Source organism: Semicossyphus pulcher, unplaced genomic scaffold, assembly GCF_022749685.1.
Source record: "Semicossyphus pulcher isolate SPU_LCO1_2020_fin unplaced genomic scaffold, fSemPul1.0.p SCAF_13, whole genome shotgun sequence".
Lineage (NCBI taxonomy): Eukaryota > Metazoa > Chordata > Actinopteri > Labriformes > Labridae > Semicossyphus > Semicossyphus pulcher.
In genome coordinates this window covers 21,628,443-21,643,807 of record NW_027211637.1, presented here as the reverse complement: position 1 = coordinate 21,643,807, position 15,365 = coordinate 21,628,443, and the positions used below count along the sequence as shown (strand labels likewise).

At 41.9% G+C, this 15,365-nt stretch overlaps 1 protein-coding gene across 1 annotated transcript; it reads left to right on the top strand.

Annotated features, from left to right (window-relative positions):
- Positions 1 to 8,802: 8,802 nt before the first annotated feature.
- Positions 8,803 to 15,343, top strand: ddx23 (DEAD (Asp-Glu-Ala-Asp) box polypeptide 23). Its single transcript, XM_069660388.1, has 17 exons — positions 8,803 to 8,881; positions 9,414 to 9,571; positions 9,689 to 9,808; positions 9,980 to 10,067; positions 10,157 to 10,222; positions 10,318 to 10,456; positions 10,547 to 10,680; positions 10,787 to 10,899; positions 11,015 to 11,158; positions 11,333 to 11,558; positions 11,715 to 11,860; positions 11,978 to 12,155; positions 12,451 to 12,693; positions 12,779 to 12,930; positions 13,024 to 13,132; positions 13,230 to 13,404; positions 13,503 to 15,343. Exons 2-17 carry the CDS (start codon positions 9,414 to 9,416, stop codon positions 13,724 to 13,726), a joined length of 2,415 nt encoding a protein of 804 aa, XP_069516489.1. The 5' UTR covers positions 8,803 to 8,881; the 3' UTR covers positions 13,727 to 15,343.
- Positions 15,344 to 15,365: the final 22 nt, after the last annotated feature.

Genomic DNA, 15,365 nt, shown 5'->3' with positions numbered 1-15,365 from the left:
CCAATACGACTGCTTCCTTTGCAGTTTCTTTTTCCTTATGTAACCAGCCATCCTCCCTGACCTCCATTACTATGTTTGCTTAGTCTTTCACTCGTCTGATATCGGCTCTTATCAGGATCTCCTTGGCTACGTCCTGCTGTCACACTAAGCGCACTGATGACACGACGTGGATGAAGTAGCTGAATGTTTGCCATTCCTGAACTATCACACACAGGATACAGCAGGGACTCACGACCGCCTTATCTGTTACCTTTGCACAATATAAATGACATGACAAGGAAATTGTGGGAATATTCTCTGCAGCACTGGTCTCAGGTAAATTTAATCTCTTGTCTGCTCCAACATTGATTTTCTACAGATGGAAATGGACAAGTGGTTGGATGTTTTTTTTGGATAAACAGGGCTCCCTGCCTGTCTGTCTATGACCCAGCTCTCTCTTATCTTTTCCTACAGTTTCCCTGTCTCCCTGCCTGTCTCTCTCACACAGATACATACACTCATTTATCAAAAAATTGGCTCATGTACACAACATGTCTCTGTAAATCAGATACAACTCTGACAAAGGCATATTGAGGCTGTCATCCATGGCAGGTTGCTCCGAGGCATGATTATAATGCATGCCCAGAGTGGATGTGGAGTCCAAGCTGTGTGGTGGTGCTATGACAAAGAACGCACATTTTTGGATGAAGCTTTCTAGCTTATTTTGTGCTGCTGACTTTGTATAAAAGGACATTTACAAAATGCTTGAATTGTCTTTCTTGAAGAGAGTTTAACGAGAAGATTGATAGCATGACTCATGTCTGTATTTGAATAGGAAGTTAAAGCCGGTAGCTGTTTAGCTAAGCGTGAAGAAAAAAAGTCTTAACCAAGAACAGGGCAAGGTTAGCTGTTTCCCCTAAGCTAAGCTAAACAGCTGCTGGCTGTATTACTGAATTACATCAAACTCTAAGACAGAAAAATAAATGTGAATTTCTAAAATGTTCAACATTTTCCTTTAAGTAGCTTTTTGGCATTATGAACTGCACTATAATGGCTATTGTATCTTTATTTTTGATAGCCAAAAATGTCAAACTACACTTAGCTATTCCTTTAAATCAAGTTCACTGAACTTCCCTCTATATGTTACATTAACACTGAATTGGTAACAGGAGGCTGCGTTTAGCAATAAGATGGACTGTTCTTTTTGTTGCTTTAGTTTTTTCATTAGACTTTATTTAACTATGTCTTTGTTTTTATAATCTTTGTATTTTTTTCCCCTTTTAAGTAGGTATGGTATAAAAAAAATCACACAAAGGAAACGGGTCCACTGCACTACTGATAACATTTCTTCCCTGTCCAGAAAAATTTCAGAAATCAGTCCATACTTGAAAATAGATTTGTAAAGGCCTACAGTGACACATGTGCGGCCCTGACATATCTGATGTAAACTAATGAACAGGTCAGCAGCAAGTGATCTGTATAGTCTCGACATTTTCCCTTCCTTCCTGGATGGATAGGTGCCTGCAGCGGAGACGGTGGTGAGCCTGTTGAGGATCAGGATCAGGATGCAGAGGGATGATTTAGGGAAGAGTGCAGCCATCCGAAACCCTCTCGGGAAGTCTGACAAAATGGTTGCAGTACGGTGTGGCTCATTACCACATAAGCACATCATCTATCAGACATGGCAGCGCACAGACAACACATTAAAAACACACACATGATGCAGTCTCACACATTCACATAATCAACCTATCAGACCTCTGCAGCACCGCAGCAGCAGAGAGGGAAGCAAAGGGGCTGGTGTGAGGAGGGGGGGTTGCAGAGATATGCTGCCTGGTTACTGATGAGCTATCTGCAGACTGACATATAGGTTACATTCCCCTATAAGCCTGCGCACAGTGAGCTTTGCCACAGCTGCTCTAAAAGAGTCATAGCTCCTGTCTCTGGAAAGAAAATTGGGTTGTATGTCAAAGGCTCAGCTGGGTCAGGAGCGACATTCTCCAGTGTCCCATATTGCCATCTGCCTCTCTTTAGTTCAGTCCAGCAGACATGGCCACTAAAATGTCTTTCAATGTATTGTTTTTGCATAATTCCTACTGTATGTCTTTAGAATACACTTACTTGTTTGACATAATGGAAAAAAATTGCATCCTTGAAGAGAGATAGATGATCTCCGGCCAGGAAAATCAAATGCTGCTATCAAAAGGATAATGCTATGTATTCAGTTGCTAATCATATAAACATAAGGAATATGTAAGAGGTCCTTATTTAAAGGTAAAACAGCATGAGATAACCCATTAGCTACCTTGCTAAAAGCAAATGTTAGCATTCAACCTAGTACTTGTTAACAGTAGCCTATTGTTTGATAGTAGGGACTTTTAGCTTCGACGGCCGAGGGACGGCTACAGCGTCCATGAAACCTTACAACAGGTTGATGTAGGGGTAGAAATCGAATGTCACTAAGCAACGATTAGTAACAACGGCTACTTCTGCTTGTTGCAATGGTAAATGGACTGTACTCATATACACGCTTTTTCTAGTCTTTGCAACCACTCAAAGCTGGTTTTACACTACATATCACATTCACCCATTCACACACTGATGGCAGAGGCTGCTATGTGTGCCAAGTGCCCAACTGTCAATCAGATATCACATTCATACCCGTTGGCTATGCCACCGGGAGCAATTTGGGGTTCAGATAGGGGTAAGAGCACTTGTCATATGCTTTATATAAAAAAAAGGTATAATTACTGCTTACACTCTAACGTTGTACTGACTACGGCAAACCAGTCTTTCTCCTGCAGTAGACAGCTGGGTGCACAACGTGGAACTTTTTTTTTCCCGAATGCCATAGCCGTCCCTTCAACTGTCGTTGCTTAAAGTCTCTATTGTGATACATATGGATAGGAAAGGCGCACATTCCTAGTTAAAGTTAATGTTAGCTAGTAAGCCTAAGTGGTTGAATGCTAACGTTAGCTGTTGTCATGGTTTTAGCTGTTTTACCTAGAAATTTGGCACAATGTCCCTCTCTGTTTTCACTATTGTGTGACTTTAGTTGCTGTGCAATAAAGAAGCGGTGAACTGATGATTCCTAAAGTTTATTCGACTTCTAACTGGAACATTGCAATACGACATTAAAGCAGCATTGGAGCTTTCCATCCTGAGGAAAGCGGCCAAAGCAAAATGGCCACTTTTTGAATTACCACACTCAACTCTTGCAATAGCACTGGAAACAAGGGGAACCAGCTAGCCTGCCTCTGTTGGAGGGTAAAAAATCCCCCGACTAGCTCCTCAAGAATAAACACATTATGTCTCCTTTGTTTAATCCCATGTACAAGTGTGAAAAACTCATATTGAGCATAGCAATGGTTGAGCTTCAGAAGTGCTTGTAGGCAGACTTGGTTACCCTAAAGAGAGCTAGCTAGTTTTTTTTCCCACTGTTTGTTATGCTAAGCTAATATGACCAGCTGCTAGCTGTAGTCCTATTTTTACTGAACAGATACAAGAGTGGTATTAATCTTCTCGTCTTACGCTTGGCAAAAAAAACATACAGCATATTTCCCAAAATGTGAAGCTATTCCTTTAAACAGCATAATTAATTGTTATTGTATTTTCAAATTAAAATAATGTAGATTTTTTTCAATTTCTCTGTCATCTCTTTTCTATAACAGACTAAAAACCAGACCAAAAACAAAGCTCTGGCCGTACCAGACTAAATGAAGTGAAGTTTTTTTCTATAAATCCGTCCCTCTCTGTCTGATTGCTCAGTCCAAAGCTGTTCTGATGTGACAGGTTCAGGCTCTGTAGCCTGTGTACGTCTGTGTGCTTTGGGCCATACTCAATGAGGCAAACAGATATCACCAGACAGCATACCCACAGCCTTTCTGTAGCCTCCAACCACAGGGACTGATTTACATTCATATTTAGCATCTTAAACAGAATTAGCATACAGTGCATACCATCCTGAAAATAAATATAAGGCTTCATCTCTGACTGTTAGAAAATGTATCTATATATTACTGCTTGTCTCATTTCTTTGTTACTCTCAAGCCAATGCAGACCAATTATCTGTTCATGTGTGTCTGTGAGTACTGTATTTGCAACTTAAGGCATCCATGCGTGCTGATGTACATGTGAATTGGTGTATGAATGTGTGTCAGTGTGTGCTGTGTATACTAAACAGTTTATCTCGTCTGCTGTGCATATTGTCTCGTTCCCAAGTGCAGCGAGGTGAGCCAGGTTCACGCACACCGCAGCTCAAGCTCAGGTCTGCTGGAATGATAAGACCCCTTGTGTCCCTGCGAGAGAGAATAGCCTCCCCCTGGTGCATCTGATCCCTCACACCTCCTCATCCACTGTATGATGACATCCCCAGAAACCTCCATTTACACACACTGTTCACCTTCCTCAAATCTAACCCCCTCTTCATGCCCACGTGCCCTGTATGGCACACCCTGAGGGCATGTCAAGAGCCTGTGCTCTTCTAGCGCTTTAATTAGGCAACCACGCCTGGCATCGGGGGAATATGGGGGGAAGGGAGCCAAGACTGGGGCACATGAGTTGCTTGGGATGGGGGTCGACAGTTGTTAGGAGTTGGGGGAGAGGGTTAGCCTACTGTTGGAGATGTGATGTGTACATCTGGATAACAGCAGTCACATCTGTGCCAACCAATCGAGCGACCCCAGCTTAAGTCTGTTTCTAGGGCTTGAAAACGAGTAAATATTTGCAGAGCAATCATATCCATGTTCTATCTTTAAATCGAAAGTGTTTTGAGGGCAACAGTTGACTTTTTATCGATCTCTTTGCTTGCACAAAGCCTATCTTTAACTGTAATCACTAGTCAGCTGTCAGTGATCACAATTAGGTAATCATCACCATTACACAACGCTGGCTGAAAGCAGGTCAGACCTTCCAGACCTAAAGGATCATTAACTGGCAACGACGCAAACAAAAAAGTAGAGTCATTGGCATTTGTGGTGAAAGAAAAGTAGATCAGGGTACTTTTTTTAAAATTCTTTCATTTGCCTGTTTTTAGAATTAAACATTGTCAATTGCTTTTTATGCTAAATATTTCCCTCAGGCACATAAATAAAAGATAAATATGAAAGTACTTGAATTGAGTTCTGTGGGGGGAAATTTGGTCCGCATTTATGTAGTGTTTTGCCATTTCCTGCCTTTTGTTACTGTAGCAAAATATTGACTGTGGACCAAAAAATAACATATACAGGCTGAGTAATGATAATAATCTTATTTCGGAGATCCAACTGGTGAACCAAATAATCACAATGCATGACTCTCAAGAGCATAACTCTCTTTTTGCAGATTTATTTCTGCCCCTATGGCTGCTAACTTAGGGGCTCGCTGATGTTCCATATCTGACCACAGTTTTACATGGTTAATTGTGGGGCGCTGTGGTGTTCCTGTGAGCAGAGATCCAACGCCAAGATCCGAGTCAGCTGGTCAAGATGGTGCTATCGAAGCAGTGGCATTCAGATGAAAGAAAATGCTGAAAAAGATGGTCGAATGACTATTTTGTCACATGTTTAACTTTTTTTTTTTTTTACAATAGATTTTATTGATTTTTATCGAAACCTAAAAATAAACAGCATACAAGTGCTCTCTGTATTTACAAAGATGTCAAAACAGGAAGAAAAATAAACCATCCAAACCAAAATGACTTCAGGTAGCTCAGGACTATCCTCACCCCAAAAGATAAAAAAAAAAGATACAAGTACACAAGAAGATAACAGGGTGGATGATGTTAATAAAAATAAATAAGTAAGCGAAATAAAAACAGATAAACAATAAATTTAAATTTAAAATACCCAAATAAATTAAATAAAGCCATCAATACAACAAAATTATATATACAATTAAATATTCAGGTAAAACCAAAGCAAAAGCAGAGAAGGGGAGATCCAGGGACTGGCAGTAACATATAATAACACAAGTCATCCAGTGGAAGTATTCCAGTCTAAAGCATATCTCCCTTTATTTACAGTGTTCCGGAGGGGCGGGGGTAAGTACCTCAAAAAGGCCGACTATGTTCCCTCAAACAAACTATCATCCCCTTTCATTCGTGCAGTAAGTCTTTCTAAGGGTAAAACTTTATACGTTTCTTGGTACCATTGTGTGACAGTTGGAGGTTTGTCACTTATCCACTGCTTTAAAATACATCTCCTAGCCAGAAACAGAAGTTTGTCACAAAGTTTGAAATCTGTTCTACTCAGAGATAGTGTTTTGGAAGGCAAGCTTAATATGAAGAGGCCAGAACATGTTTAACTTTTTAACTTTGTAAATGTTTAAAGTGTCAGTCAAATTTCCATGCTTGATGACAAAGTTGGACAATACAGCTGTTTGTTTTCCAAAGATATTTTATCATCTCTGCAAATTAATAAAATAACTGTTGAGCAGAAATGACTGTTAAGAGGCAAGTAGACGCTTTCCTACACCTCTGCTCTAGAGGCAAGTAGACACTTCCCTACACCACTTCTCTAGAGGCAAGTAGACACTTCCCTACACCACTTCTCTAGAGGCAAGTAGACACTTTCCTACACCACTTCTCTAGAGGCAAGTAGACACTTTCCTACACCTCTGCTTGAGCGGCAAGTAGACACTTCCCTACACCTCTGCTTGAGAGGCAAGTAGACACTTCCCTACACCTCTGCTTGAGCGGCAAGTAGACACTACCCTACACCACTTCTCTAGAGGCAAGTAGACACTTTCCTACACCACTTCTCTAGAGGCAAGTAGACACTTTGCTACACCTCTGCTTGAGAGGCAAGTAGACACTTCCCTACACCTCTGCTTGAGAGGCAAGTAGACACTTCCCTACACCTCTGCTCTAGAGGCAAGTAGACACTTTCCTACACCACTTCTCTAGAGGCAAGTAGACACTTTCCTACACCACTTCTCTAGAGGCAAGTAGACACTTTGCTACACCTCTGCTTGAGAGGCAAGTAGACACTTCCCTACACCTCTGCTTGAGAGGCAAGTAGACACTACCCTACACCACTTCTCTAGAGGCAAGTAGACACTTTCCTACACCACTTCTCTAGAGGCAAATAGACACTTTCCTACACCTCTGTTTGAGAGGCAAGTAGTTTCATTTCGATTTTGGCAACTTCTAGTTACTCCAGACCTGCCATTCTGCATAACCATCAGTTGTCTGCACAATATTTTCCCATCCACTCATCAACTGACTGAACTACCTGCATCATTACTACATTAATGCTAGTATGTATGCACTAATTTGTGAGACACTTCTTGCAGACTGCCTGTAATGCCTATGTGGTCCAGTCTCAGCTCTGTTCTGGTTGCATTGACTCAAGAAGACATTTTTACACATCACATGATACGCACAGATGTAAATACAAAGATCAATAAAGGCTGAATTACATTTAGCTGCATTATTTTCAGGCCCTTAGCATTGTGCATGTTGACTTAATGGCACACTGTGGGGACAATCAAATAAAACAGAACCATTGTTAATGTAATTAGTGACACCTGTGCTCTTCCTCCTATGAGTCAAATGTCTCCTGTGGAAAAGTTCAACGAGAGTAACCCTGATACAGATTCCTTTACTTTAAAGAACATAATAGGTCCTTGCACATTAGTAGTCACTGTATGAGACATTCATTCATTTCATGTGCAGCTTTCATCCTCAGGCTTAATCAAACTTGTTTAGAAGTCATGAATAAAAGCTTATCAGGGCAAACAGAAATATGCTAATGATCTCAGTATATGAGATACAACCCTGACTTTGAGTGTGCATGCGCTCTATTGTTTTCTTCAACTGTATCTTTCCCCTTTGTGAGTATTTTTTTTCACCATCAACTTTGATCTGTTCCTTCTGAAACTGTTTCACCTTCAGAAGAGCTCCATAAATCTCTCTTGATCTCCCGGTGGATAAAAAGGCAGGTCCAGAATATGAATCAGCATCTAGCCAATCCGAACTGTAGTCAAGCACAGCAGCATCTAAAATGTCTTTTATCTGTCTGCAAGAGCCTGAACACAGACATTCACACCAGAGGATGGTTAAGATTACAGGGGAAAATATAGCATTGTCTCTGCACTAGTAGCACTTCTTGAATGTTAATCTGCTGCAGAGGATAGTGTGTTTTTAAGTGGTACTTAGCAGACCCACCTATTTTACCATGGCAGCAGGATAGTCAGTGGCAAACGATAGACCGATAAATATGGCTTGCAGACCTGTTAATTAATTTTCGTTCTTTCTTTTTTAATTTTACAATTCCTATGTTGTTTTTAAGTTTTCTCATTTCTGTAAAGCTTCCAGATAAGTAATAATAATAATTTCCTTCTTATTATGACAGATAGATGAACTAGAGCTTAAGACGTAGACTTAATGTATAAAAAAAACATTATAAAGCATGACTTGACTTCATCCATATTTAACACAGTATGTATTATAAGCTGTAAAATGCCCCAAAGCACTGATTTAGTGCAATGACCACCGAAAACACGAAGAATAAGCTGTGTAAACCGACGGTTATTTTGTTGCTTTTTGAAAGTAGTCTTTAAATCTACCATGTAGTCATTAATAACGGTAAAATGTAACAGAAGGCTATTAAAAATCAGTATCGTGCTTACTTGGAACACGGTTGCCACCTTGTGCCCAAAACGGACAACAGATAGTCAGACTGAATACGTTATTTTTTGGGTCAGGCATAAAGGTGTTCATGTACCAAACAATCGGGGTCCATGACAAAATATATCCGCTTTGCTGGTAAGTGTAGTTTTATAAGCCGTCTACTCCACTCTGTATGGAACGCTCTGTACTCCAACTCCCACAAACCCTTGCATGCTTCAGCTCGTGTCGGGCGTTATGGCGTCTTCTTGAAGCGCAAGTAAATCGTAACAGTTTTGTTGACAACTGATTAAGGTGAGCGTAAAGTGTTGCAACTTCACATTATATAGCTGTGAACTATAATTTGTAAACGTTTGGCTTCAATGTTTGCTCAGTTTTGCATGTTTGGGCATTTTTTCAAGACAAATAGACCTTTTGCTAAGTTGTTAGCTAACGTAAGGAGCTAGCTTGTTCACACTTCTCAATACATTCATTCTACAGAGGTTGAGTTACTTAACTTTCTCTCCTTATTCGCGTCCTTTCTGACAAGATATGCTTCCTTACCAGGGATATCTGATTTGCAGCTTTTACCGTAACTTATGTTTTATATTGTGCTTTATGTATAAGAGCTGCCATACATCTGTCCGTAACCGCGGAGTCATAAGCTATTATGATTGGGCCGACCTACGATGCCATGGTCTATCGTTAAAGGCTGTCAGTTAACTTGGGGGGCTTTCTACTAATCGTATCAACGTGTTTTAAAAGCCTATACACAATTGGCTTTTACAATAAGTAAAAGTTTCAAGTTAACTACATAACTACTCACACACACTCTTTGTGTTTGCAGATGGCAGCCGACTCCGCCGACAAGAAGGAAGCTGAATCCTCAGGGACCAAAGACAGAGAGAGGAAACGCAGCCGATCAAGAGAGCGGAATCGTAAAGCCTCACCTTTACGCAAACGCCATCATTCCCGAGAAAGAAATCGCTCTAAATCTGCAGAACGGTAACTAGAATGCAAGGTCACTGTATTTAATAATAAGTGTTCCATACGGTTGGTTGTCTGATGTTACAGAAAGATTAAAAAATTAAACATTGTATCTGATGTGTTTTATAATGCCAGTGACAGACGCCTGAAAGACAAGGACAGAGACAAGGAACGAGACAGAGATAAGGACAGAGAGAGGGGCCGTAAGGACAGAGACAGCCATCGACGTGATAAAGATCGCAGCAAGAGGTCCAGGTACGTGAATACCGAAGCACACAGCTCTGTGAGATGGAGAAGGATCACATGATGTCATAACAGTTATTATTGTCACTTGTTTCCAACTTGTAAACAACATTCACGCCAACGTCCAAGTTTTTGTTGCTGTTGAGGTTGATTACACCTGTTTTAATTTACATCTCTTTATAGAAGTCTCTCGCCCAAGTCGAAGGAAGCCAAGTTGAAGAGAGAGAAGGATATAAAGACAGAAGAGGAGGATGAAAAAAAGAAAGAGAAGGTCAGAATCTGGTCTGGGTGAAACTTCAATAGGATGATCTTTTTTTTAAGTTGTTTTTTGAATCTTTGATCTTTGTTGATTCCTTTCAGGTCCAACCTTTGTCTTTGGAAGAGCTTCTGGCCAAGAAGAAGGCAGAGGAGGAAGCAGAGGCAAAGGTGAGAACTTTCCTGAAGTCCACATTGTTTCTTCTTTTCAGAAACTTGAAAAAAATATTCTTTATTTTACTTGTTTTTCTTTTTGTCCTTTTCAGCCTAAGTTCCTCTCCAAGGCCGAGCGAGAAGCTGAGGCTCTGAAACGGAGGGAGCAACAGACGGAAGAGAGGAGGAGGCTGTTGGAAGATGAGAGGAAGAAGAGGAGGATGTTCCAGGACATGGGGAGAAAAATGCTGGGTGTGTTATCAGCATGTGGTTCATTCAGTTTTATATTACAGCATGTATTTGTAGAAGTGTGATGCTGATAAATGAAAATGTGCGTTGCAGAGGATCCCCAGGAAAGGGAGAGACGAGAGCGAAGAGAGAGAATGGAGCGAGAGAACAACGGGAATGAAGACGACGATGGACGACAAAAGCTCAGAGAGGAGAAGGATAAAAGCAAAGAGCTACACGCCATTAAGGTTAGTCTTGAGAAAATGAAATATAAACATTCTAAAACATAGTAATGCATTAAAATCCAACTCTTACATAATGTGATTTGCTACATTAAATGTCTGATATTTGCAGGAGCGTTACCTGGGAGGGCTCAAGAAACGCAGAAGAACTCGTCACCTGAATGACAGGAAGTTTGTGTTTGAGTGGGATGCTTCTGAAGACACTTCAGTCGACTACAACCCCATGTGAGTCAACATAAACGCTTTGTATCTCTAGAACATGTAGCTATTGAATCAAAGCAGGTCTTAGTTTTGATGTGTGCCTGTCTTAACAGTATGATGTTTCCGATCTGTCCCCCAGTTACAAAGAAAAGCATCATGTGCAGCTTTACGGACGAGGCTTCATCGCTGGCATCGACTTGAAGCAGCAGAAAAGAGAGCAGTCACGCTTTTACGGTGATCTGATGGAAAAGAGGCGAACGCTGGAAGAGAAGGAGCAGGAAGAGTGAGTAAAACAGAGACATGGTCGCCTTAGTTTGTGGTTTTCAAAAACAACCTCAAGTTATTAACTACATGCAAAAATTAAAGCTGACTGGAGGAAGGGTCAGAATAATTACAGTCCCCTCGTCAGCTGTTCAATCTCACCATAATCAAATCATTTCTTCCCTGCTCCTCTCAGGACAAGGCTGAAGAAGATGCGTAAGAAGGAAGCCAAGCAGCGCTGGGACGACAGGCACTGGTCCCAGAAGAAGCTGGACGAGATGACCGACAGGGACTGGAGAATCTTCAGAGAGGACTACAGCATCACCACCAAGGGAGGAAAGATCCCGAACCCCATCAGGAACTGGAAGGAGTATTCCCTGCCCGCTCACATCCTGGAAGTCATCGACAAATGTGGCTACAAGGTCAGCTCACTGAGACTCCATGTTGAAGCTGTCATGTCAAGTTTAGTAAAAGGCTTCAATCGTTAAAATACAGTTACTTTTTCTTTGTTTCTACGGACTGATATAATCGTTTGTACATTTAAGCACCAACAGTAACTTTTTTCTTTTAAAATCCAGGATCCCACGCCTATTCAGAGGCAGGCCATTCCTATTGGTTTGCAGAACCGTGACATCATTGGTGTGGCTGAGACGGGTAGCGGTAAAACAGCTGCTTTCCTGATTCCACTGCTTGTATGGATCACCACCCTGCCTAAAATTGACAGGTAACACAGACAAAGCCTCAAGTAATCTCAAATAAACCCACAAATTTTGTCCCAATCTGTTTTCCATCGGCCAGCAGCACATTTTATTTACTACTCTTTGATTGGCTGTTTGTGCAGGATTGAAGACTCAGACCAGGGTCCTTATGCTGTGATCCTGGCCCCGACTCGTGAGTTGGCGCAGCAGATTGAAGAGGAGACCATAAAGTTTGGTAAACCGCTCGGCATCCGCACGGTGGCTGTGATTGGAGGAATCTCCAGAGAGGACCAGGGCTTCCGTCTCAGGATGGGCTGTGAGGTAAGACATGAAGTGAAACTGCTGAAAGTCCGTAAATACAAGGAGAGAGAAACGGGCAAAAAAGGCAGAAAGGGTTTAATTATTTTCCGGACGAGAAGAATTAAGTCGGTAAAAGCTCTTTGCTGTTGTCTCCTCAGCTTATCAGACCTTAGTAGTTAAAAGAAAAACATCATTTTATATACTGTTAAGAAACATCCTTTGTACTGCAGCCCTTTCCAGTACATACATAAGGTGGCATTGCTGCATATGCAAAACAAACACACTCACCAACTGTTTGTTTTCCCCATCATAACAGATTGTAATCGCCACCCCCGGTCGTCTGATCGACGTGCTTGAGAACCGGTACCTGGTCCTGGGCCGCTGCACATACGTGGTCCTTGATGAGGCCGATCGTATGATTGACATGGGCTTCGAGCCCGACGTCCAGAAGATTCTGGAGTACATCCCAGTGACCAATCAGAAACCAGACACAGAGGAGGCTGAGGACCCCGAGAAGATGATGATGAACTTTGAGTCTGGAAAACATAAATACAGACAAGTATGTTTATCTGTCAGAAGTTTGCACACTTCAGTTTATAAACAAGACTGTGCTCTCACTGTAAATGTTTTTGTGCACCTTGCAGACGGTCATGTTCACAGCTACGATGCCTCCAGCTGTGGAGAGACTGGCCAGGAGCTACCTGAGGCGTCCTGCTGTGGTGTACATCGGGTCTGCCGGCAAACCTCACGAGAGAGTCGAACAGAAGGTCCTGCTTATGTCAGAGGGAGAGAAGAGGTGAGACACACAAACGTGGCTGTTAACTTCCAACATCCTGTTTATATATGTTGGTGTCATGCTGAGTGTTTTTTTTTCTTTTCTGTAATGCAGGAAGAAGCTGCTGGAGGTGTTGTCACATGGCTTCGAGCCTCCGATCATCATCTTCGTCAACCAGAAGAAGGGTTGCGACGTGTTGGCTAAGTCTCTGGAGAAGATGGGGGTAAGTTACTGTGAACTAGAGCAGTGGTTCTTTATAACATGACAAGACTGCATACATCAAATACAAAATTGAACTTTAATTGTTTCTGCTCCTGCAGTACAATGCTTGCACGCTTCACGGTGGCAAAGGCCAGGAACAGAGAGAGTTTGCGCTCTCCAACCTCAAAGCTGGAGCCAAAGATATCCTGGTGGCCACAGACGTTGCTGGTCGAGGTATCGATATCCAGGACGTGTCCATGGTTCTTAACTACGACATGGCGAAGAACATTGAAGGTACGATTTCTTTCATCACTTTCAACTTATTTTTTGTGGGGGAAAAAAGAGTATTCAAAGCCTCGTGTCATTGTGTTCTCCTTCTCCTCGTCCTGCAGACTACATCCATCGTATCGGTCGTACTGGCCGTGCTGGTAAGAGCGGTGTTGCCATGACTTTCCTCACTAAAGAGGACTCTGCTGTGTTCTACGACCTGAAGCAGGCCATCTTGGAGAGCCCGGTCTCCACCTGCCCGCCAGAGCTGGCCAACCACCCCGACGCTCAGCACAAACCTGGAACCATCCTGACCAAGAAGAGACGCGAGGAGACCATCTTTGCCTGATTAACTCCTCGACACACAAATATTTCAGACTGTTTTATCAAGTTGAATCTCTGCAGACGGGCATTTCTCTGTTTTACACACAGAATTCGGTGTCCAATTTATACACATCTCATTTATTTTGATCCGTTTGCACCCTGCTTCTGATTCTTATGTGTTTTTGTCTTTTCAACCCGTCTGTTGGTAGAAACGAACAGATTCTCTGGTGCATAACATCTTCACTGCACAAGTTTGGGGATATTAAGACTCAGTTTAAAGTTGTGTAAATGTGGACTCGGTGGAAGAGACGTTTGTTTTTGCTTCAGGATGTGCTCTGTATAAATACTTCTCCTCAGTTATAAAATGTGATAAATACCAGCCAGGAGTGTAGATGAGTAGTAAGTGCTTTGTTTTATACACTTTCCCAATAATTAGATTTTCCTGACTGTTTTCGAGACCAGTGTCACAAGTGAAGTCCACACACGCTTGCTTTATTGTAATTCATTGTTTTAAATATAAACATTTGTATGAAGTGAATACAGCAAATTTGAGTGATGACGTTTCATAACCGTCTTAATATGTTTGTCAAAGACTTTCTGTAGCAAAGTCCAAAACAATGAGGGTGTGCTCAATAGGAAAACCTTAGGTAACAATTCAGGTTTAAAATAGGGATGCACGATATTGGATTTTTTGCCGATATCCGATATGCCGATATTTTACAACTCATTTAGCCGATTACCGATACCGATATTTTTTTCCTGCACACCTAATTGCAGATATCATCAACTCTCTTCTGTATTGGAATTAGCATAAAGTATAATGGTGATACTCTTATCACATTTGTCACAACGGTTGGGGTGACGGGTCTTGAGATGGTTGATCAAGTTTGTAGTGTTGAAAGACTTTGCCTTGGCTCCTCCTCGCGTCACCGAAGCTGAGCAGTCATTGCAAATAGCAGTTTTGCTCTATTTCGGACACTTTGAAAAACTTCCACACCACGGACATTTTGGCTTCTAACTCTCTCATGCTGCAGGTAGACGCACGTGACGTCATCACGCTGTGCCGCGCAGGTCTTCTTCGCGCCGGGGACATTGCGCCGAGGTCGGGCATTTAATCAAGTATGCAGCAGCCCATTATTTTATTGGTTAATTATATCGGCGGATATTGGCGTGTTGGCCGATATCCGGTAGTTCATTTTTAAGCCAATATCGGCCGATAATATCGTGCATCCCTAGTTTAAAATTTTGATTGTAGGAGCAGTAATGTGGATATCAATCCATCCATCCATTGTCCTGTTCAGGGTGGCAGGGTAATGTGGCTACATTGATTTAAAATCCTTTATTTGCTTGTGATCAAGTTTAACATTATTCAGAACAGAGACTCCAAAAATTCAAAAGTGTAAACGTGATAACTGAAATTACAAAACACTGTACCTGTTATCCATGCACTGTATGTTTCAATCAGCATCTATGAACATTCATACCTGATACTATGCCTTCGGGAGCAATGTGGGGTTCAGTGTCTTGCCCAAAGAAACTTCGACACGTGACCGTAGCAGTCAGGGATCGAACCCTCAACCTTTTGATTGAGAGACGACCGGTTCTACCGCTGAGCCACAGCCGCCCCTCATGATGTAACCGATGTAACACAAAAAACGAGCCAC